At 42.8% G+C, this 24,689-nt stretch overlaps 2 protein-coding genes across 4 annotated transcripts in view; one reads left to right on the forward strand and one right to left on the reverse strand.

Annotated features, from left to right (window-relative positions):
* The window catches only part of rgs19 (regulator of G protein signaling 19), a 36,304-nt gene extending 28,714 nt beyond the window's left edge, over positions 1–7,590 (forward strand). For all 3 annotated transcript variants that reach the window (XM_041946008.1, XM_041946009.1, XM_041946011.1), the window contains 3 exons: positions 45–131; positions 502–736; positions 4,071–7,590. In XM_041946008.1, coding sequence (XP_041801942.1) covers positions 45–131; positions 502–736; positions 4,071–4,259 — 511 coding nt within the window. In that variant the 3' untranslated portion in view covers positions 4,260–7,590. The remainder of the gene's footprint in view (positions 1–44; positions 132–501; positions 737–4,070) is intronic.
* Positions 7,591–11,139: 3,549 nt separating this feature from the next.
* On the reverse strand, positions 11,140–20,403 carry tcea2 (transcription elongation factor A (SII), 2). The gene is made up of 10 exons (XM_041946395.1): positions 20,279–20,403; positions 16,858–16,920; positions 14,609–14,714; positions 14,218–14,299; positions 14,001–14,134; positions 13,384–13,440; positions 12,822–12,976; positions 12,523–12,669; positions 12,341–12,412; positions 11,140–11,426 (listed from the first exon to the last, which is right to left on the reverse strand). Exons 1-10 carry the CDS (start codon positions 20,345–20,347, stop codon positions 11,418–11,420), a joined length of 894 nt encoding a protein of 297 aa, XP_041802329.1. The 5' UTR covers positions 20,348–20,403; the 3' UTR covers positions 11,140–11,417.
* Between the last annotated feature and the right edge of the window lie 4,286 nt (positions 20,404–24,689).

The following is a 24,689-nucleotide window of genomic DNA, read 5'->3' on the forward strand; positions in this document are numbered from 1 at the left end:
CTTCCTGTCTGAAAGCCGTTTCATCACGTCAGTCTCACTGTCAGGAACGAAGAGGAGCGACGGAGACGGAGCAGGAGGAAGAGGATATCACAGGACACCAAGATGGAGACTATACCAAACTGTGAAGCCTGGTGCGTCTGCAGCTGACACACTCTCACTGTCTCTAGTCTCATAAAGGTTTTAATAAACCCCTGTTAGCTGTGATGTTCATTGCTCTCTTGAAAACAACTTTTGGAAGAATGTAGGATGCTAATTTGTTAGCATGTCAGAGCTAGATGTTGATATGTTGTCATCTCTAACATGTTATCGTGCTTGTAGGCAGCACATTCACATGCTAACAGTTAATATTTATTGTTAAGCACGATCCACCGTTCAGGACTCGAAGCGCTGGTGGAGTAAATCAGCAGAGTCGTTAGGATTCAGCCTATGGGGAGCTTGATCACCTGTCACCAAGTGTTTGTTGGTGTAGACATAAAAACTCTTCCACTCTTCCCCCCTCAGCACCAAACCCTCAGTGGACGAGATCCGGCTGTGGTCTCAGTCCTTCGACAAGCTGATGAGGAACCCGGCGGGTCGAAATGTTTTCCGGGAGTTCCTGCGGACGGAGTACAGCGAGGAGAACATGCTGTTCTGGCTGGCCTGCGAAGACCTCAAACAGGAAATCAACAAGAGCGCCATTGAGGAGAAAGCGCGCTCCATCTACGAGGACTACATTTCCATATTGTCGCCTAAAGAGGTGAGAGAGCTGTTGGTTAACTTACGGTCGTATTTTGTTGAAATGTTTTGGACGTCCTGAGCATGTTTTTGTCTTCTTCTGGTCTCTTAGATTAGGTTTGATTCGATAGCGTAGCTCCTACGTGCAGCACCCTCCGGAGGCTGAGGGTTTAATTCAGCGTCAGTCACGAGCCAGGCCCCCCTCACGCCTCTGCCACCTCACAGTCTAGAGATCATTTCCTCTTTTCAACTTGAAGTGTGGTGAATAAAGGAACAGGGACGTCGTGTTTCCTGGACGTGTTCGGACTGTTGTGGGTCGGCAGATTTAAGGCTTGCACCGCTCTTTACATTCCAAGGGATTATTGCTCGTTAATCACTTCAGGATGTTGAACCGTTGGGTGAAACTTGTTCAAGGTCTCTTCTTGTGTCTCAGAAATGAGATGGTTTCAATTTAGGGAACTACGATATGTTGAATACATTTTCTTATGACAGATGTCAGTGACGCATTCTGATTGGTCGGGCGGTTGCGTCATGCGACTGTCAGTCAGTTTGTCAGTCAGTCCGTTCCTGCTGCGTGTTGTGTCGAAAGCCTTTTCCTTAAAGTGTGTTTACTGCTAATAGTGTCCTGTGGAGATCTGAGCGCTTCATGCTCATGAACCCTTTAGATCAGGGGTGGGATAGTGAGCCTCCCCTAAAAGAACTCAAAAGCATGCCGCCCCCCCTTTACACCCCCTAATTATTATTAGTATTATTGTTGTTGCTTTGTATGTTCCACATAGACTAAAAAAAGGTTTTAAACAATAAATGTTACACACATCTTTATTTTTATCTTGAACATGTTTGTCTGTTCTCAAACATATTGCTGCATTGGAATAAACGCAGATCATCCTCCACCTGCAGCCGTGACCGGTACTTCCTGTTAATCATTGTCAATGCGGTAAGTGGAGGTGGCGGCAGTAGCTTCGCCCATCAGTACCGAACACATATCTCTACGCGGCGTGATGCTTCGGTTGCCCTCGAAACGCCTCGATGACTTTCTTCTGTGACCGCAGTTCATTAAGTTTCCGATCTAAAAACTCCGGCGGCTTGCCCGTTAAACTTCGGTGCTTGGTTTCAATGTGACGCCGGAGTTTACACGGTCGCATACTGTCATTAGCTAGCACCTCTTTGCAGATAGCACGCTGTGGCAGCGGAGCATCGTCAGGACCAGCACGTGAAAAGACAAACATAATTCCTCCGTTTTCACCCCGGACTCTGCGCCCTCTCTCACTTTCACTTGAGATGCTAAAAATCGATCCATCTTGCGAATTTGCGTGTCATCCTTTCCCAGGTTTTTTTCTCTCCCCTGAAGCCCTCTGGCGCCCCCCAGGGGAGAAAATCGCTGCTTTACATGATTTTCTTGTTACAGTTAATCAATCCTAATTTTCACATCGTTGTTCTGAACACGTCCTTCATTAAATTCATTAAGCTTCACTTCCGGTGCTGCACATTTAAAGGTTTTTCAGCTGGTTTTCGATCAGCGTTCACACCGACACCCACCTTCAGAAACAGCGTTTGTTTTGATTACACACACACACACACACACACACACATACAGAATGTTTTAAAGTCTGTTTTCTCGGGGGAGAAATGGGGGGAGCATTGTCTGCTTCGCCGCTATTTTTAACTGTGTGTGTGTTCATGTTTAACAGCGGTTGCTTTATTTAGCACGAGTGCTGGAGGCTTTGTCACCAGTGTGTGTGTGTGTGTGTGTGTGTGTGTGTGTGTGTGTTGGCATGCTTAGACACTGGTGCGTTTGTAAGTACAGTCGTCCGCGTGTATGTGTGTGTGTGTGTGTGTGTGTACAGTGTGTTTACAGGAAGCTATAAATTGCTGCTCTCATCACCTTCTAGATGCTTTTTATAGGCCCACACAGTGAAACAGATATCCAGACGTGTGAGTTTGGCAGAGCAGATGCGTGCCGGGCTCTGTCTGCATGTCTGACCTTGGTAGGATGCCTCTGTGTGTGTTTCCTAAATACGAGCAGAGGGAAACCATAAGAGGAAGCTCTTGGTTCTATAAATATCTGCTGGTGCTTCGGCTGCGGGGCGACTCACTGCTGCTAACTGTATGTGTTCAGGCCTCCGTGTTCAGTTAATTAATGACAAAACTACAGAGTACAAAACACCTTGACAGCGTGATCCGCCTGAGAGTGCAGATGTGAGAGGACAGACACAGATTGAATCCACTCACCACCTGTCCACAGCTGTTTTCAGCCCCACTTTCTCCCCATGTGTGAATTCAAGAGTCAAGATTCAAGATTGTCATTGAGCATCACATGTCAATGACATTTTCATTGCATCCCATGTTAGAAACAAGATAATAAGAAAGATAAGAAAGATTAGAAAGAATAAAATGAAGATAACTACAATAAAATAAACCAACATGCAATAAAAATATTCGTAAATGCAATTAAAATATACCAGAATGAAAATATACTAAACAATAAAATATGGAAGTGAAATGTGCAACAGAATAAAATATACAAGCAGAATAAAATATACCAGTGAAATGTACTGACAGCAGCTGAAATATACTAAAATGTATATAAACAGTAAACAATAAAATATACCAGTGAAATGAAAGTGTCAATATACTAACATGTATATAATTTAGTCAAGTATGTGTGTACTTAAATGTTAAGTACACAGAAGGTGCAGGTGCAGGTGGAGGTGGAGGTGCAGGTGCAGGTGGAGGTGGAGGTGCAGGTGCAGGTGCAGGTGGAGGTGCAGGTGCAGGTGGAGGTGCAGGTGCAGGTGCAGGTGGAGGTGGAGGTGCAGGTGGAGGTGCAGGTGCAGGTGCAGGTGCAGGTGCAGGTGGAGGTGCAGGTGCAGGTGCAGGTGGAGGTGTAATGTCCACACTAGAAACAGTGGAACAACTTTCACTGAGAGGAAATGAGTCTGCAGCTGATTGATAATCGTTTAATCAACTGAAAACAAAAAAACAATAAAAACACTCTTTAGACCAACAAAACACTTCGATAACTTTACTTTGGAATTTATGATGCTCATTTTTCCTTATTTTACATTTCAAAGACCAAACAATAATTGATTCAGCAAAAGATGATTGGCAGATGAATTGATGATTGTCAGCTGAAGCTGCGTAAATTCTCATTGACTCCCATTAAAATGAGCAAAAACAAAGACGCTGACTCGCTGCTCAGCATGTAGCTGAAAACAGCAGGTGAGCCGCGCAGCAGCTCCAGTCCACGATGCTGATCCTTTAACGGCGACGCTTCACACAAAGATGTAGCTAACGTGCAGTTTGTCGATGTGTCGCCTTCTTCCTTCACTGAACTGAACTGAATTTCCCTCCAGGTGAGTCTGGACGCCCGGGTTCGAGAGGTGATCAACAGGAAGATGCAGGACCCGACGCCTCACGCCTTCGAAGACGCACAGCTACAGATCTACACGCTGATGCACAGGGACTCCTACCCACGATTCCTCTCCTCCAACATCTACAAGTCGCTCGTTCGCGGCGGCTCGCGTACCTCCTCCGAGTCCTAGTCCTACACCACCTCCACCTCCTCTTCTGATCCTGCGCTCACAGGACCGATGCCAGACCGCTTCATCGCTCCTCCCAGTACAGAATTTATCAGACTCCTCCTCAGTTCATGTCTCCGAGTCCCAAGTCTCTTTGATGACTGCCGAGTCTTTCTTCTCATTCGCCAACACTTCCTCTGCTGCTTGCTCCTGTTTTTTTCTACCGCCTCTTTGTTCTCTTCAAATCTTCCTTTGCTCTCCTTTTCCTTTCCTTACTCTCCTCTTTCCATCCTCTACTTATTCACTCGTAAAATTTAGACGAGTGTCTCGACGGGCCTTCAAAAAACAAGAGAAGCATTATGTTATAATGACAGAATATGTGTCGGCTAATAATACAGTAAACAAAAGCCTGTTAAAATTAAGAATTAAAGTTTGTAAATTGGCAAATTTGACCATTTTATAATTGTACATTTTCAAATTAAAACAGTAGAAATTAAATTAACAGCAGCTAAAGTTTGGAAGTGAAAAACGTCGACGAGCCAGGAAGCGATTTATGTTTTTACTGCCTGAAGATGGATTTTTTAAAAATCTGACATCACATTAATGTAAACTCGAAACTTAAACTTAAAACATTTTCTCGGTTCGTAACTAAAGGGCCACTTTTTCTGGACCTTTCAGCGTCACCTCACAGTCTTCCTCAGTGGAGTTTGTACAACAGAGGAAGACTGTCAGGTCACACGTCCAGAAAAAGTTCAGTAAGTGGATTTTGAGTGAATGTCGTCAGTGTTTTGTCACTGATGTTTAACAGAAAAAATATTTTATAAACTTCATAACTGTTTTTAAATGATCATTTCTTTCTGTTACCGAACGTTTGAGAATTATTACCTGACTTTTACAGTTACTAATATTGTCCCAGCTGATTTACTGGTCCAGGATGAACCTTCTTCATCTGACCTGAGCACTGAGAACTCGGGATCTTTACCTCGTCCCACCTCATGAAGTTTTTCTCTCCTTCTAATCTCTGTTTTCTTCTGTCTTTCCATCTCCGTCCCTCTCCTCCCTTGTCTTTTCGGGATTTCTTCGGGATATCATCGACTGTTTTGTGGAGATGCACATGATTACTTTGGGAGACTTTAATGCATTTCAAGGGACGAAATGTAAACCTGTGCCATTGACTCTTAGTGATTTTTTTTACCAATATGCTCCTCCCCTCATGAGCATCCAATCACCTTTAAGAGCTAATAAAAGGGGGAGGTCCCTGACTGCCGCCCACCTCATTGCCTTGCTTTTCATCCTCCAGTTTTCTCCGTCGGGGCGGACGGAGAGGCGAAGGAAGAGATGGATGCCGTCTTTCGACCGGAAGACACCGGGTGCTCCCCCCATTCCTGTTTCTGTTGTTTGTTTATCCCCTCGACTGTCGGATCGATCACCTCCCTCCTGTGACAAACAAACGGACGAACCTCCTTCCGACTACTGATTTACAGACAAACCAGACGTCTATTTTTTAAGAGAAAACTATACGGAACATTTTCAGTACGTTGATTTTTTTGTTGCGTGTATTTGGTTTCTCCCACTCTCTCTCCTTCCTGGATTTTTTGCAAGAAGAGGAGGGACTCCCTCGAGACTGTACTGATCCCCACCCAACACAACACCACAGACGCCACAGACGCCACAGACACCACAGACGCCACAGACACCACAAACGCCACAGACGCCACAGACGCCACAGACGCCACAGACACCACAAACGCCACAAACGCCACAGACGCCACAGACACCACAAACGCCACAGACGCCACAGACGCCACAGACATCACAGACACCACAGACGCCACAGACAGGTGCAATAAAACACTGGAGTTCAGACAAACAACACACACAGATTTGTTTTACTATACTTTAGTGGATCCTTCCGTCCCTCCGTCCAAACCATCAGTGAGATACGACGAAGATATCAGATAGCATCAATATCTCAGGTTCATCGCGAGTATTTCCACACTTTATCAAAGCTGTGAAACATTTCTCACTTTCTCAGTAAAGTATTTAATGAAGCACACCGACCAATGCGCAGTGCGTCTTTCTTCATCGCCATGGAAACGATCTTACGTGTTTAGGACGACACTACCTTGGAATGCAAACTTTAGTTCATCCAGTATTTCTCTAAGTCTGCAGTAGAAGTTTTCTTCTATTTAGACCTTCATTCAGAGCTGAAACAGTTAGATGATCGTTTCTTCGATTAATCCATCAAACAGCTTCTCAAATGTGAAACTTTTCTGCCTTTTGGTGTTTGATGATCCTCAGTCGAGCATCGATTTCGACCGATAGCCAACATGTAAACATGTCTCTAGTGATTCACATTTTCCCTTTTGTTTCGCATCTCATGACCAAACGATCCAAATATAACTTTCAGATTAACGAGTAATAAAAAAAGCTTTCGTTGTCTTCATCTACGTCGTAGACAAACTGGATGTTTTGACCTGAAGCAGCAGCTCTCGACGTAAAAATGGCTTCATGAACCCTAAAACAATGTTGAATTCTGTTCTCTGCACAGACGAGAAGAAAACTTTCCCTCTGTGGAGGAAGCAGTTCATTAAAACATTGAATCCAAACGTCGTCTATTCTCTTTAAACAGCTGATCGTTCATGTCACGTGTTCAGACCTTCGTCTGGTCGTGATGAAAAGACAAACCTCGTTAACGATGAAACAAATATTGGCTGATTCTTTATGTCTCACCACAAAAATTATACGAAAGTGTCAACAAAGCAAGAACACCAACCAGAATCCACTGACACCCTAGTCTTGTCCCTTCCAGGAGACAGTCCTGGGGGGGGGGTCTTCTCTAAAGATCCCAGAGTTTAAAGTCAATGTTGTCCTTATAAGTATAGTAACACAAATACACAAACACACACGCCAGGACGGCCTACCTGGGCACTGCTGCTGCTGACCTCTGTGACCTCTCACCTTTGACCTCACCACTGTCTGCCGCCCACTCGGGCACCTGCTCCTGATTGGCTGCAGGAGGCTGCAGGGCTGAACTGTGGTTGGTCAATTCAGGAAGGGGGGTGGGAGGAAATCCCAGGTGCAAAAAAGTATATAGATATATTAATGAAAAAAACAATTAATACAAATATATAGAAAAAGATATTATGTAAAATGGGAAACGTACCCCCAGTGCTTCATGGGAAATGTAGTTCGTTTGTAGTTGTCTGCGAGGGCGGAAACAACTGATTAAAAAAAAGAGAAGACCAGACTGGTCCCTCAGAATGCATTTATCTTAGTATTGTTCATGTTATTTATTTTATATTTTGTTAAAACTGTGATTTTAATTGTACATAAATAAACAGAAACCCTTGAACATCCATTGAGAAGCAGCTTCAGTGTTTGTGGAAGTGGATTTTTTCATCATTTCATTTGATATGAAAACTCATCATAACATATAACTTCATGAATGCCACGCCGGGGAAATGAAACTGTTACAGCCAGCAAAGTATAAAAAGAAGAGAGACCTACTGTAAAATTATATAAATAATCATATTCATATGAACATTGTGTACAAGAGTCTAAGAATGCTGTTGCACATGAGAAAAACACTGCTGCCGTAAAGGAAATATTTAATTAGACGAGTTGAATATGGATTATACATACAGTGTAAACACAGTAAAAATTGTGTCATGTTGCACAAGATGTAATGGATGGATTGAGGTGAGAGGAGGAATAATTGTGTCATTTTACAGTGTGGGTCTAATTCTTACAGCCCCAAACCCAGTTTTCCCCTTTTTAGCCTCGATCAGACGACCACGACCGTGTGCAGTATGAACGACATGTGCAGCACTATCAGGAGGCAAAACGTTCATAGTGGGAATAAAAACTGTGTCGACAGTAGTATAAATATGACAACACCACAGCTCAGATATACTCAGAATGGATACAGGGACGTACGTGTGGGTGTGAAGGAGCGTGTACATGGTGATGTGGTCAGACAATAAGCCAGTTTGAAGAGAGTAAACATCCAGCACAGTTTATAGATCCTTTCTGCCTCGACTGCAATGAGGGATCATTAGCAACATTTCAGGTGTGCTCACGTCAAGTTTTACCACCAAATAAAGTGGTTTGGATGATCTGTTAATGATATTAAATATGGATAATCTGGAAATCTGTTTTCCGACCTAGAAGTAGCGTGATGAGTAGAGAGTTATCCGAACTCACAGGAATCACGGCCCAAAATTGAACTTTTTACTTTTAAAAACCAGAATGATCCAAGCAGGTGGTGGTTCGGGTTTAATAAGAGAAGCTTTGCTCACCTTGTTGTTTGTGCTGCAGGTTTGAGCTTCATCCAAACAGCAATGAGCCCACCGTGAACCACCATGTGAATATATGAAGTCATTAATAGTGTGATGTAGCTCTCCCCAATCATTAGCTAGCCGACCATCACGTCATCTCCCCACTGCCAAAGAATGAGAAAACGGACTCCCCCCTGCCTGAATGGAAGGACAGGATGTCGACAGCTGGCTGAATCCTTGAAGACTGCAGCCCGATAACAGTCGTCATGGACGCATTTTACTCATCATTGTCCACCAGAAATGATCTAACATGGTGTTACAGCTGGAGTTTGAGGCGGGAGGGGCTGTTTTGGGCGCCCTCGTCCAAAAGGTGAAAGTTGATTTTTCCCATAGATAATTAGGTTATTCCATCACCTGGGCCGCTAATGGTGAGTAAAAACTGACTCTGCTGTTGAGAAAACTGAAATCTGCAGTTTGAAATCAGTCCACTTTATTGGGGTTAAATAAATTCTGGCTCATGGGCTCACGTTGCCCACCCATTTCACACCACACAAGCACTTCCTGTTCCAGGAAGCATCTTAAAATGTACATCTTTTTTTAATTCTTTAATTTCTCTTCTTCTTTTTTTTTTTTGGTATCGCTCTTTTAAAAAAATAATAATGTCAAAAACTGTGTCTCATCTTTGTTTGTAGACTTCTAGTGGTCGATTTCAGTACTGCAGAGGGTCGAAGGAAGCTAAAAAAAACTAAAAATGTAAAAATATGTACAGCACTTTGGTTTTTGCACATTAAAACCAAACATATGCTAACGTGATCATTTCTACTGGTGCAGAACGTCAGTTCTTCCTAATCTGCACCTTCAGTTGATCTCAAGTGAAAGTGAACATGAACTGAGCCGTCGACTCCCAGTGTTGATACTCCCAACACTGAGTTCCTACATGAAACCAGTCCCAGTCTGCTGGTTTTCCAGAGTTCACTGTAACTTGATATGTTTGTGTTTAGGTTGAATTATTTATGTCACACACACACACACACACACAGAGATAAATAAATATGTGCCAAACCACTGATAATAACCCAGGAACCTTCTTTGCCTGTTATGAAACTACATTCCCACATTATGCATTTTACACTCTTTAAACTACATTAATATAAATGTTAAAAACTGTAAATCAATAAAATGTTAAATTAACGCTGTGTTATACCAGCTGCATAAAGCTTTTTCTGCCAATTTAATGTGTCTCCATGTGTAAAACAGCCTGTTCTCTGAGCTTAGCATTAGCAAACGCTATACTTCAGGTCTGTAAATTCCTGATATTTTCATAAAAAGTAAGACCCTAACCCTAAAATGAATCATTCATCAGATTAAATAGTTAAAATAGAAGCAACACTGTCGATGAGGTTAAAATAAAGTACACTTTAATTAAGCTGCTATAGTGTATTACAAAGGAATTAAGTACACTTTGTTACTACAAAAAGTATTTTAAATTTACGACTACACTTAAGCACAACTTCTAATAGACTTACAATAAAGTACACTTTTTAAAAGCACGCTGACAGACCACTTTCAGTACGGCATGATTTTTTAAACTAAATGTGGTCAAAGTGGACGCCGACAGTCTGAAACCTGTTCGCTCGTTTCTCTGCTTTCTGTCTGAAGCTCATGACTTCGGTCTGTTTTCCATCCAGGAAGAAGACGCCTGGCCGAAGCCGCCGTCACGCAGGCCTTCCTTCCTCTCTCAGCGGTGTTTCCACAACAAACACGACAGGAGCTTTCTCGCCACCTCCGTCGACCCGCTCGCACCTTCGGCGTCACCTGAGCACCGAGAGGCCGCTCGGGGTTGAACTCCCGTCGGCTCAGATTTATCCTGTTTATTTTTGAACGTCCTCAGAATGAATGAAGGTGTCGGGGGCCTCGCTGAGGCTCATCAGCTGCGAGCGTGTTTAGATGTTCTGCAGCAGTTTGACTTGTACTCTAAATAACTGTGACGGCGCTGGAATATTCCACATCAGAAACTGACTTCACGTCAGACTGTGATGCTGCTTGTGGACAGAGATGAAACAGACCTGAAACTGTGAAGAGGAAACACTTCAGAGCTAAACTAAGAGACGCGTAATTGACAGTCAGTGTATGGAAACAGTATTATTTGGTATCTTTCCGCAGACTGACAGCAGCACATTCAAATACGTTGCAGAACAGAAAACAGCCAAAGGCTCAAACTCTGCCGAGGCTGCATTTACTCTAAGAATATTTTCTGCATCCCATAAACACACTTACACAGTTACACAGGCTCAGATGTGTCAGATTTAAAAAGAAAAAAAAAGAAAACCCGATGTTAAGTAGATCGTGACAAAGAAAAAATAAATAAAGAAGCTCAATCTCACAATTTTAAGAAAAAAGACGCGTCAAAATCAAATTAGCAGCTTCTTGGCTCGTGCTAACTTTTTACAGACGCTGATCGTCGATGCTGATATCGATTTAATAAATCTGATCATTCTAAATTATAGAATATATACTGATATACTTTAACATCTGTGTGAAAGCAGTTTTCCACATTACTCGAACCAAACGAGGCAGAAACACAACAAGAACTGCAGAAACGTTTTCTTAATCCAAGAGCAACTTTAATCTGGATGTTAAGGGAAACATATGTGGCACCACAGCAGCAAAGAAAGGCACAAAGACTGAATGTGATTCTCATCCAGCGCAAGAAATAAACCAAGTGCTCCATACAAAACACATTCAACCAATAGACAACATGAACTGGCACCTTTCCCTCGAAATATATCACAGCTTTCAGTTAGATATCGATAAAGAATTCATACAAAATCAAGAAGAAAAATAAGTCTTTTTTTTCCACATTCACTTGTTTGCTTTGGGAGAAAATGTACACACGTCCTCTTCAACAGAACTGAAAGAAAGAAAGAAAAAGATCAAAAATTCAAGTTCTGCATTTATAAATCACTGAAACCTTTGTGTCTGCATTTTTTTTTAACTTTAAAAACACATTTTTTCACTCCTGGACCAAATGACAAATTAAAATTCCTACATGTGACAAAAAACAAACCATCAGCTCCTCAAATTAGTCACCTCACCTTGACCTACAGCCAAGAGCTAAATGAGGGAGGGAGGGAGGAAGGAACCGGAAAAACGCTGAGGAAAGGGAGGAAGGAATAAAAATGGAGAGGAATGAATGGAGGGAGGAGGGAGGAGGGTGGAAAAGACAGTGAGAAGGTCTGAGATGTAAACAAGAGTGGAGGGAGGGGAAGGATGCAATGAGGAAAGTGCTACGGGGGGGGGGCAGTTAGATAAATAACATGATAAGACTTGGAAAAAAAGAGAAAACAGGGAAGAGAGAGTGGCGAGGACATAAAAAGGGTGGAGGAAGCAGCAAACGTAAGAAGAGCAGAGGCTGGTCTCTGCTGCCATCTTGTGGCGACCGGTTGTTACTGACTTTCAAAACAAATTTTTCTGATATATTGCACCAAACAAAAACCGAAGTCTGTCTTGTCTCAGGAGCATATAGAGCAGGTAATCAACAGAGACCAACAACTATCTCATGAGCAAACACCTGGCGACAGGTGTGACACATTAAATCAGATTTGATGTTCATTTTGGACAGCAGCATTTATTCTTTTATTTTTGTAGGTTTTAATAAAAAAAAGAAGTTTGCTTGTTTTTCATGTGTTTCACAGACTCTGCTGTTATCCGGATGGAGCAGGTGGGGACACGTTTACATGCATTTTCAGTGTGGACATGCACACATGCAGGAACTTACTGATAGTATTCAACACAACTATTTTTTATATTAATCCTTCCTTTTACCTTCCATCGGTTGCCGCAGCTGTTACACAACACGAAGGTGGTCATGGGCTCGTCAGCACTGCGGGTCTGCACCTGTGACACACACACAGTGTAATTGGCAAAGAAACAGCATAATTAAGCATTTTTGTGTGTGTGTGTGTGTGTGTGTGTGTGTGTGTGTGTGTGTGTGTGTGTGTCCATACTTGCGTGTACATGCAGCTCTTCCCGTGACACTTGTTGCAGATGAACATGTCCGTCTCGGTCCCTCCGACCTTGGACAGCTGATGCTCTCTGATGGACTCTTTCGTCAGAGCCTCTCTGATCTGCTTCAGCTCTGCGCTCGCCATCTCCTGCCCAGACACACAACCTGTTAGAGCTCAGGTGTCCCGCCTTCACTGTTCTATACAATTCATTCTCTCGCTCTATACCTGAAAGTAAGCTAAGCCCGATTCTAACCTGAACCCTAAAACAAGAGGCAACGAGACGAAACTGCTCAGCTGACCTCGGCGGTCATACTGGCGATGCGTCGAGGCGAGATGTTTCCACACAGGACGTTACGGCGCAGGTCCGGATTCTTCTGGTCCTTGAGGTTGGAGATGCGGCTCCGTAGACGAGTTTTATATTTCACGTCCGTCGACTTGAACTCCTGGAATATCTGTTGGCACGGCGAGCAGTCAGGGACGAAAACGCTCCGGTGAGGCGAGCCAGTCGGTATCAAACTATGCTACAAAGTATGCTACTCTTCACTCTGAAAAGTGCCAATTCATCAAAAACAGAAAACCTTTGGGAATATTTAACTCCAGTTGAGGAGAATTAGAAGTTAACAGGCATACTAGCGCCCCCATGAGGCTCTTATGCTCATCACGCATGAGAACGCTAAACAGCTGGATGGACGCAGGATGAAGAGGCAGCTTTGCTGTGCTTAGCTCCTCAGCAGATGTGCAGCAAAAAGGTTAACTTTGGCCTGAGGGTGGCGCTCTTCCCTGAATCAATCAAATCAAAGAAGAATCAAAAGAGTGAAACTTCTGCAGGGTTTAACTCTGAGGCTTCACATGGAAGGATATCCTGTTCGATCTGCGCCGCGAGGCCTTCGCAGTCAACTCCGATGGTCCGGTGTTCATCTGGAACACACACACACACACACACACACACACACACTCTTATACAGTACTTTACTTTAAAAGACTGCAGAGCTAAATTAATGGCATCATGAGGAAAGAAAAACTTTTGGAACATTTGTAAATAAACACATTTGCCGCCAGTTATTGATGAAATTAGTAAATTGATCTGAAAGGGTGAGAGCTTGATGGATCGCATATTTATTTTGATTGGTTTGGAGTTGATCCACGCCTCACCACTCTAATTCCCTTAGTTCTTTACTCGTCACATTGTTGAAGAAGGTTGCAGAACCTGGGCCGAAAGCCCAGAAAAAAGCTAGTAAGTGAACATTGAGTTGAGCAAACCTGATCACAACTTGCACTAATTGAGTTTCACATGATCACATGATCTAATCGGCTCGTAAAGTCGTGGAAATGTAGGCGTTCTTCATTTTCTTTAAAACGCAGAGACAAAAAAAAAGACTCGTCCGCTCTTGAAGATCTACGAGCTGAAGCTCGGCTTCGTTTCCGCTCTTCATCAGAACAAACGCAAACTGACTGCAAACGAGCACCACTCTCCTCACCATCAGTCTGCAGCGCCGCCACCAGCAGCTCTCGACACTTGTTCCTCACGCTGTCGGTGGTGACGGGGGCGGGGGGGAAGGAGGTGACCCGAGGGGGGAGGGTGGGAGTGGTGGGCGATTCCCCCGACTCCTTACTGCTGAGTAGGAGGAAAATTCCACCTTAAATTCTCTGCCGTTAACAAAGATGAAACTGTGATGTCACCAGCGTGCAACGGACCTTTTCTCGCTGGTGCGAGAGTCCTTGGAGGTGGACGACGACCTAACGGGAGAGTCTTCCTTCTTCTTCTCTGACGAACCGTCTGCGGGAGGGGACAGAAAACAGATGCATGTTTTCAGCACAACGTTCATACGTGTGCGGTCGAACCTAAAGTAAAATCTCTCCTCAGGATTGAGTCGGGATTACAGAAGCTGTAAGGACACGCCTGCAGGTTACAAAAAAACCTGCATCCCCGGTTTCATACGAGAGCTCAGACCAGCAGCCTCGTGACGGGTAGCTTCAGTTAGTCATTACTGGCCTTAATCCGGTCTGTGCTGCAAACTGACGTGATGATAACCATCCTCCTGTTCTTCTTTGCTGTTTGTGTTTGACGCCATGAGCTGAATCTTACCCAGCAGCTTCTTCCAGGACTTGATGAGAGCTTTGGCCAGAGTTTGAACTTCTTCATCCGAGCTCTGTTTCCTCACCGCGTTCACCGACATCCCGACTCTGGTCGACTGCAGACAGACGGACAGACACAGACAGATTTTTTCCTAAAAAATAAATCAGCACATATTTCCTGTGTTTGTTTTGATTTACTCGATCAGAAACTGTGAAACTGTGAATTCTTCTTCCTGTTCATGCTGTGTGTAGATCTGGCCACGTGATGCACGACGGATACGACACAGTGAGTCGACGAATCTGAATTTGCACAATCACGACTCAAATAAGCCCAAGCAGTGCAACACAGATAGATAAAACGCTGAAATGCGGCACGGTGCGCCACATTACCCGCCAGGTGGAGCGTTCCGTGGTCTGAGGCGTTCAGGTGCATCCTCGCCAGGTCGTATGGGTCCGCACCTTTAGTCCCCTCTGTGGTCTAAACTGTATGAGCTATGAGGTTCCACGGCTACCTGTCGCTAATGTCTGCCGTCATCACATGTGATCCATGAAAGAGGGCAGCTGATGGCGGCCAGAGCCCGCCGTACTGCCCGTGACTCAGCAGGCGGTGAAATGAGACAAACTGAAAGTCACTTCCAGTGAAAATCATTGCTAATGTTTGGAAGCTAGGCTAACTAGCTATCACTTTCTGAGTAATCCAGTTTGACAGTTCCTACTTTCCTAGTAAAATGCAAAGTTAACAGCATGACGGGTCCTCCCATGTGTGCAGGAATAAGCAGCACTGTGAACTTGATAATTAAAGGAAAATAAAGTCTCCTATCGGCATTTTTTAAATAACAGCTCTGACACTTCATCTCCCTGCAATGAAAACCAAACTGGGAAACACTCAGAGGCTTCAAACGTAAGGTACGTCCCACAATAACAATATTAATAACAACTTAATTTGTATAGCACTTTTCATACATGAAGCACAAAGTGCTTTACAAGCAAAGATAAAGAAAATAAAGAAGAAACACCCACAAACTCCCGTCACACCCAGATGATGAACTGAGTACTGAGGAAACGCCATCTTGAATTAAAATGAAATGGAGATGGAGATTATTTGTTTTTAATGTTAAAACAATAAAAACAAATAAAACTGAACTAATTATATATATATAGTATGTATATATATATATATATATATATATATATATATATCAAATAGAATACATGAAATAAAATTTAAAATGAATTAAATTGAAAATTTAGTTAAAGGCCAGACTTAAAAAGACGGGTCTTGAGTTTGCTTTTAATATTACATGTCGCCCTCACATCTTCAGGCATTCCATAAACGGGGGGCACAGTAATGAAAACTCCCAGAAGACCTGAGGGCTCTGCTGGGGTCAAATGGTAAAAGCAAGTTCGATAAATACGAAGGAGCAACACCATTAAGAGCTTTATGACCCAAATCTATCCTGCAGCTGTTAACAGATGTGGAGCCCCGACCCAGCCCGCAGTTCTGATTTTGGTTTGTCTGCACCTTCTTCCGACTAAGGCCCCTGAGTGGGGTGAAACCTTTCCTGTCCCGGGCAGATTTGGAAAAGGCCGTTCACGCTTTTATCAGCTCCAGGATTGATTACTGTAATCAAGCCTCTACGCTGGACTTAATCACTCCTGCAACTCCTCAAAGCACGCACACATCACCCCGGTCCTCCAAGTCCTCCACCGGCCCCCGGTGCGTTTCAGAGTCCAGAACAAGGTCCTGCTGTCGGTCTTCAAGGCCATGAGTGGATGGGCCCCTGCCTACATCAAAGAGCTCCCCAGGGCGAGATATAAGCAGCCTGGAGACCGCTCTTTAGCCTTTAACGGCCCAAAGCTCTGGAACTCTCTTCCATCGAAGCTGCAGACTGTCTCGATTTTAATGTTTGTAAACGTCACCTTTAAACTCACCTGTACCGCCTGGAGTTTAATGCTTAGTCTCCTTCTGACTGTTCTTCACAAACTTATTTTAATTCTTTTATTTGTTTATTTGTGCTTCTTTTTGGATGTTGGAAGGCGCCATAGAAATAAAGTTTGATTGATTGATTGATTGATTGATTGATCTTAATACCAGTCTACCAACATGCAGCCATGTTTGCATTTCAAGTATCACATTAGAAAAAATGTTTTTACATTCGCTTGAGTTGTGTTTGCCTCGACCTTTCTCATAGAAGTTCTGACGTCGCGAACATTTAACTCACATGACTGATATGGGGGGGGGGGGGGGGGGTGAATTACCTGCAGCGTCTCCAGAGACATCTTGATGTTCTTTAGTTCCCTCAGCAGGTCCAGAGCTCCATCCTGTGGACACAACAAGAAGGAAAACCTTTGCATCACTTCCTCACGCAGTAAATGTGATGAGGTCGACCGATCGGTGGGGGTGAATCTTTCTTCCAGTAATGTGCCAAATCTGTGTCCACTTCACGAACAGACAAGTTTCAGACCTGGATTAGTGGACATCGTTCATGAAACCACTATAAAGTCAAAGAGGCTTTTTTTGTTGCATGTGAAGATTCATGGTTTCGTACCAATTCAATTTTTTTTATTTATATAGCACCAAATCACAACTGAAGTTGTCTCAGGTCACTTTCCACTCACTGTTGGTCAGGAGCTTCTCAAAATATTTTGTCACTTAATGAGGACAAGAAGTGTCCATACGTGATGCCAGGAATAACGTATGTGGGCACATTAAGATAATCCAACATCTGCAGAGGTAAATGGGATGGGGCGCTCTTCACAGCAGCCATGGAGCAGGACACACAGCAGCTGTAACATGTACAAGATTCAAAGACACAGATCGTAATGGCAAAGACACGAGGACATGCACAGACGGACGAGATGAATGGAGTTTAGAGAGGAGGTCAGGTGAAGGAGAGGTGAAGGAGAGGAGGGAAAAGAGAGGTGTGGAAAGAAAGGAAAGACGTTAAGGAAGTGCAGATTGGAAAATGAGATAAAAGTTTTGAGTGGGACCTATGACACTAATTTCAAGGCGGGGACTCTGAACCAGAAATTTAAACAACAGGTGAATAGAGGCCTGAATATATTAGATTCAGTGATTGAAAAGAAAGAAATCAAAAGCTTTCCTGAATTAAGAAGGGAAGATCTAATTTCATTACTATGTGCAATATGTGGGTGCTGCTCAGGGCGCTGAACCCAGCTCATGAGAATTATCAACTATCAATTAGGTAATTCAAGTAAACTGTGGAATAATTTGAGCGCTGAAATCAAAAACAGTTCAAGTATAATTCTGTTTAAAAAGAGACGTAAAGAAATGATTCTCCAGAGGTACACTGAATAATTTACACAAGGTGTTTGCTTGCTATTTGAATTAAAATGTGGCAGGAAATGATACATAGTGTTATGAAAATTAATCATTATATTAATATTATTATTATTACACTATTAGTAATGAAATTAATTAGAACATATTAATAGTTAAGATTATAGGGGTAGGATTAGATAAGTTTATACTTCTTACTTCTCCCTTTCGCTCATGTAAACTACATTGCTGTTTTGTGTTTTTTTTTATGTGCACTCATTTCCTTCTGATTCCTTCTGATTATTATTATTTATATGGGTACTGTGTATGTATAGGTATGTATGTAAGTATACATGTGTGCTTTTATTTTTATTTTTTGTGCATTGTTGTTTATGTGATTGAAATAAAGTTATACTCTGCTATACCGACTCTGCAGCTCTGCGTAGCTTTTAGCCTCCTTTAGCTCATTGTTTCGGTTCTCTGCAGACTGTATGGCTGAGTGTCATCACCCTCCCAAATAAAACCACAGCCAGCTGTTCCCAGATAAGCTGGGCGAACCCTCGCTGTTAGCGTACCTTTGTGTAAGTTCATGGTTCGGTATGTACCTCAGGTTTCGGGCCACGGTTCAATGTGTTTAGTACAGACAGGGGAAAGAAATTATATTAAGAAAAATGTAAACGTTTAACAGTGGCTCCATAATTCTTCCTCTAACAGTTAAGGCACTCAAATATGAAGGCAGATGCTGGCAAAGCACAAGCACTTTGACCCGATGCTTGAATCTGTATTCTTAAAAACGGAGCGTGGTCTCACTTCTAAAGCACTAATTTGGTCTGAATCTGCAGTGAGAGGCTGCCTGGACGCTGTGGAGGGCCGGCTTGACCTCCGGTCTGTTTTTGTCTCGTTCCACTAATCGACACATTCGGCTGAAGCCGGCGTAAACGATGCGTTTGAAGTGCTTCTGCAGACAAACCTGATTTCAGCTGAACAATGACAACATATCTTAAGCTAACTGTCCATTTTAGCAGCAACTAACTGAGGAACCTTCTTAAAATTCCCCTCAGGAGATGGTGGAGCGAGAGGAAGTGTGAATATTGGAATTAATTCAGGTGTAATTTCATACAGTGCATGAGTTTTACTCGAATCTTTTTAGCACATAGCCAATATATTGACAGCTAATCAAGATCCATTTATGACTCTATCAGATGAAAAAATAAAATAAATTTAAATGAAATCTAAATCATTAAATTCATTTCACTTCAGCAGGGTTTGGAGGCAGAATCGGTTTGAAATTTAAAGTGAGCCTCTTCTCAGAAATGCATTTCATTTAATGTCTGACAGAAAGCTGTTTTACATTTCACAGGGAGGGAATTTACTCTGTCCTCGCCTTCCAGATGCAACATGTGAGATTTGGCCAGAATTATAGTTTAAAATGTTCAAAAAAACTAGCCGACATCATCAACAGAAGGTGAAGAAGCAACAGTTCTGGCAGTAGGTCAAACATGTAAGGCTGCAGCCCGTCGTGTCTCGTAATACTCTGATAGCATAGCCCCGAGAACAAAATAAACTCACACAAGATGTCAAGAATGGCACAGCCAAAGAAAGTGACAGCTAGTGACACGCTGCCCCCAAGTGGTTTGGAGTGACCTACAACAGGTGGCCAAATCTTACACACTGAACCTTTAAACATTTGAAACTGAAAATATTTGCATGTTCAAATTCAGAATTAGGGAGAAGACGTTCTTTTAAGAATTGCTTTAACAAGGGAGACCTAATTTAATGCAATTCATACATCTGGAAGGGATCTTTGAAGGGATGAAACGTCGACCAGTTTTTAAAAGTCACTTTGCTGAGTACTGAATTCAGCGTAAAGGAAGGTCAGTCTCCTCCGGCTGTGAACAGAGCTGCCAAAAGCTTCCTGTTATTAGAAATATCTTCAAATTAAAGTTCTGCAAGTTTGCTTATAGCTTGATGCTCGTTGTCCTTTATTAAAGATTTTCTTTCACAGTCTGCACAGTGAAAACTACACTTGCAGATAATTTACTTTTTAATATGTAGATTTTACTTTCTGAACAACAGACTCACTTTTACCTCCGCACTGCAACACCCCCACCACATGAGCTGCATTTAATACAGGTGAGTTGACTCTAATTGATTCAAGGTGCGGCGGATTTAATTAGCAGCTTTTGGACCAATAGCTGCTGTGATTCTTTGCCAAACTATTTCCAAAAAGCACGAGGAGCAGAAGCAGCGGCTCGTTGTGTTCGTGAATCGTCCTGCACAGAGCGGGGGGGTCAGTTTAAACACGCTTCCAGAATTTTCCTTCTCTCAGCAGTTAAAGGTAGCGCTCATCACCTGATCGCGTGTTTTTCGGCGGATGCAGCGGCTGTTTCGGCCACTCACCGTGTTCTTCTTGTGCACCATTTTATCCAGCTTTTTGGCGATGCGCTCCACTTCCTGGTTTTTAGCCATTTCGAGCGGATTTCTCTCCGTCAGTTCTGCTCCTCTGCTGCGGTGAAAACCCCCATGGATGTGGGGGAAAGAGCTCTCTGTCTCCTTCCCGTCGCTTCTCTTCACGCGGCCCGTCTGTCTCCTCTCCCAGCTGCTGCCTGCCTCTCGTGCGTTGTTGTGGGACACTGTGGGATGCTGGGAGTTGTAGTTTTTTTTCTCTCTCCAAATTCAGCTTGGAGCAACTTGACCAAAACATTTAAAAGAGCCAGAGGGAACTTCATGGATGGACTACTGATTTACAAAATAATATTTAAAGCATTCATTAATAATTAAAAACTGCAAAGGGAAATAATGCACATGGATCGATAATTATGAACATTTTATTAATGTATATTGCTAGACAGAAGTCAGAAGCAATTGATTATGTTAATTTGATATGAGGCTGCTCATCATGATCCTTTTACACAAATTCACTATTATTATTACACCTTACTGTAAAGCTCTTCCACTGGAAATCATCTCGTCTTCATCGTGTCTGTTCAGAAACAGCCTGACAGCATAACAGCAGAGCTCAAACCACAGTTTTTCTTGAGTGCTGCTGCTGGTTGTAAGGCGCATTGTGTTCATTCTAGAGAGTCTGTGTGAAACCGGTCCAAACCTTCCTGCCACAACAGATCAATATACACAAATACTACAGAACCATACTATGAAATATCACAGGAAAAGGGAGAGAGGGGCGTTGTGTAATGTGACAGGGAAGAAGAAGAGAAGAGGAAGAGATGACCCGGCTGTGGGTGTCACATGTGCAGACTCTCCTCAGGACCAGCTGACCCTGATGTGTATGACGCATCAGTGAACAGCTGAGTGAAAACTTCCCTCTGTGTATTTCCACAGACTGCAGCTATTCTTTATCAGTCATTTTTTCTTTTTACTTGAAAATACATTTGGGATGTTGAGGTGTCGTGAACTGTGCTCTGCACGCTGGTTTTTTGTTGTTTCCCATTGTGTGTTGTCTTTGCCTGGTTTTTGTTACATCCTGTTTTATTTTGAAGGTTCATGTTATGTGTCTTTGGTTTACTTTACTTCCTGTGTTTTCCAGCCCTTGTGATTGTCTGATTGTTTCCACCTGTGTGTCATTAGTGATCCCTCCTTGTGTATTTAAGTCCGTGTCTTCCCCCCTGTCCTTGTCAGGTTGTTGTCTGCGCTAACTTTTTGTCTTGTCCCCTCGTCGTCTACCACAGCCATAGCCACAGTCATAGTCTTAGCCATAGCCCCCATAGTGAGTGTTTGTCATTGTGACTTCTTAATCATGTCCGTGTTGTGTTTCATGCAAGTGTTCCATCGTACGTTTTCTTAGTTCATGTCTGTGTTACCTCTTGGTTTGTCTGTGTTCATGTCCGTGCCGTGTTCCCTGTGAGTTTTCCTTTTCTTATATTTGTAGAGTCAAGCTTTGTTTTGTTTTTGCTAGTTATAGCTGAATTTCATTCCTTTGTTAGATTGTTCCTTGGTTGTGTTTTATTTAATAGTTGTGTTATTTTCCTCCGAGTTTTCAGGAAGTGATTTTTGTTTCTGTTGTTTTGTTAGTTAAGTTCAAGGTCTTTCATAGTCTGTTTTTTCCTCCTTCGGGACGTTTTCTGTTCTTTATTTTAGTCATTGATAATTTGTTCTAGTCTTGTCTTTGTCTACAGTCCTGCCATGTTTTGTGTTAGTGAGTTTCTTGTGTTGTCTTAGTCTTTCCCCCGCTCCGTAGTTTGTGTGATCTGTGTTTATTCATTGTTTCCCTGTGTTGCCTTCGTTGCATGTATAGCCCTTGTCCATAGTGTGTGTGTGTGTGTGTGTGTGTGTGTGTGTGTGTGTGTTAATCATAGTTCCCTTAGTTGTGTTTCCTCATTGTGATTTAATAAAATTATTTTTTTTGAACCAAGCACCCCACGAGTCTGCATCTGGGTTCTACCCATAGCTCCCATAGATTCCCTAATTTCCCCATAAATTCCCCTTCCTGACATGAGGGGTGCGTAATGGGGGACACAAGCACACAAAACCCCCAATGCCGATGGCCTGAGACTTAGGGAGACCACTTTCACAGGTCTTCTTCAACTCCTGCTGCCGAACATGTGCAGAGAGCATCAAAATTATTATTCTCGGCGTAAAGGCCTAACAGCTCCATCATTTTGAGATGTGTCTTTAAATGTTTCCCATCGGAGGTGTTTGGCTTGAAACATCGGTGCATTCAGTCTTTAAATCAAGCGTCGGGTTGTTAGCATGGAGGTCAGTGTTTGATCGGTAGCAAAACTAACACAGGACAGTGAATTAGATCAGCAATGAATTCTTTAGACACACTCACGTCGTTGCGCTCAGGTTTTCAGGTTCCCATAAACTGCATGTGCCACATCTTAATTTCTGGTTTTGTGCTTTGCTTCTGAAGAACCATTATTTCATTTGAACTGTGAACATGGACATGCATCATTTGTACAGCAGAACCAATATCCAGACATCTGTATGAAGTTCTGTTTACAGTAATGGAGGACTTTCTACTGTGAAATACGTACCTGGTTGGGAAATGAATATGAGGTGATCAGAAATGACGGAAGCATTCAGATGCTCCGGATGAAGATTTCACCCTCAGCCTGAGAAACCTTTTGAGCGACCTGCATGTACTTACAGTGTCCGACCACTGGATGTCAGTGACGTCATGTTGTTTCATTGTTGTGTCCACTGCTGGACTGTTGACAACAGTGCACAGTAAATTTAGACTGTGTGTATTTGTTTCAATGATAATACATTCTGAAATACACCATTTACAGACTGACAGCAGTTTCATCCACCTGTTGAGATGAAGTCTTGATAAATGGCGACTGACTGAAAACTCCAAGTTTAAAAAGTGCAAAGAATTTTAAAATTCACAATATAAAATCTAACATAAAATCCGATCCAGTGGTTTATCTTTCCAAATAAAATGAAGTAAAACTCAAATCAGGTTAACTTCTTGAACAAAGGCATGTTCTGAGGGGAGATTAAACAATGATGCTGACTCATGACTGTGGCAATCTCATAAGAAATGAAGAAGGAATTGAAAAATTAAGAAAATGAAAATGAAGAAATTTGGAAATCTCTCAATATTACAGAATAGACCAGCAAAGAGAACAGTGCTACATCTTGAAGGGAGGGAAAGTCTCTACTCAACCACGTAGGCATCTTCTAAAAATGCTAATGCTATTTAAGCCAACGATGAGTCCAAGTAGCACATTAATATCAAGTGGAACCTCAGAAGCTGGTGTAAGGTTGGATAAGAATGAAAAAACCCAACAATACTTCTGTTACACAAATTCTATTAACTTTTGTGATGTTTCTCTACTTGTAGCTTCCAGAGACAAATAAAGGGTTACAATTCGCCTTCTTCACGACTGTTGACTTGATAATTTTTGTAGTTTAAAATTAATTGTGGCATTTTCCCGTGGGCCCGGCACCCTGTGGCCTTCTGAAACATGCTGAGTCATGGTAAGGTGTTCGTCCTCGCAGTTGGGGATGAGCGTGTTGATGCTGCGCTACTGTGAGTGTCAAACTTGGACATGAGAGTTTCACTTCCTGCTGATCAATGCTGTTATTGACTGCAGTCATCCCGACCTTAACAACCCGTTACCATGGTGTAATCTTGTCAAACGTAGTCATTTAATTCAAACCACGATCCTTCCTGAACCCTTCCTGAACCCTAAAGGGCAGTTACAAACAACATATGTTGTCATTTTCATTTCATTTCAAATACATTTTTCAGATGTGCAGCGTATTTGTCACACCAACGCTCACTTAAAGACTCACCTTTGCAGGTGCCCTCAGTCCAGTTGTTCAGTCCACACAGTTCAATTGATAGCTTTCACGCCGGCCTACAAACAAACAGGCTGGGTGTGCAAACGAGCATGACTGCAGAGCGGCTTTGTCCCGTTATTCCACCTGGCTTCAAACCCCACTAAGAGCGTTTTGCAAGCCTCATTTTGTTGATTCGTTCAGATCTGAACAGCGGTGGTATTTGGATTTTTGGTTAACTTATTTAAATTTACCATATTAAGGAAGTGCTCGCTGACCTTGGACTATGGGGTCTTTTGGATCAACTTCTGACAGCAGGAACTGTTAATTCTACCTGGAGTAGATCTATGTATCCAGGAAGTGTTTGTTCTCTGTGTATTAGATCAATGAAACCTGCTATCAGCTGCTGGATTCAGGAAGTACCCTCTTCTTGTGATCTATAGACTCATTTGAAGTCACCTCTGACGCCAGGAAGTGTTTCCCTGGCCTAAATGGATCTTTAGAGTCTCAGTTATTGACCATCTGAAGCAGGAAGTGCCCCTCCTTCATCTGTGGCAGTTCA

Source organism: Chelmon rostratus, chromosome 10 (genome assembly GCF_017976325.1).
Source record: "Chelmon rostratus isolate fCheRos1 chromosome 10, fCheRos1.pri, whole genome shotgun sequence".
Classification (NCBI taxonomy): Eukaryota; Metazoa; Chordata; class Actinopteri; order Chaetodontiformes; family Chaetodontidae; genus Chelmon; species Chelmon rostratus.

Excerpts from the sequence above, each read along its gene's own strand:
- tcea2 (XM_041946395.1), bottom strand. The coding sequence starts at position 20,347 with ATGGCTAAAAACCAGGAAGTGGAGCGCATCGCCAAAAAGCTGGATAAA. Across the intron at positions 14,715-16,857 it reads TGTCTCTGGAGACGCTGCAG|TCGACCAGAGTCGGGATGTC; the intron begins GTAATTCACCCC and ends GTCTGTCTGCAG. Across the intron at positions 14,300-14,608 it reads GTCCTGGAAGAAGCTGCTGG|ACGGTTCGTCAGAGAAGAAG; the intron begins GTAAGATTCAGC and ends CCCCTCCCGCAG.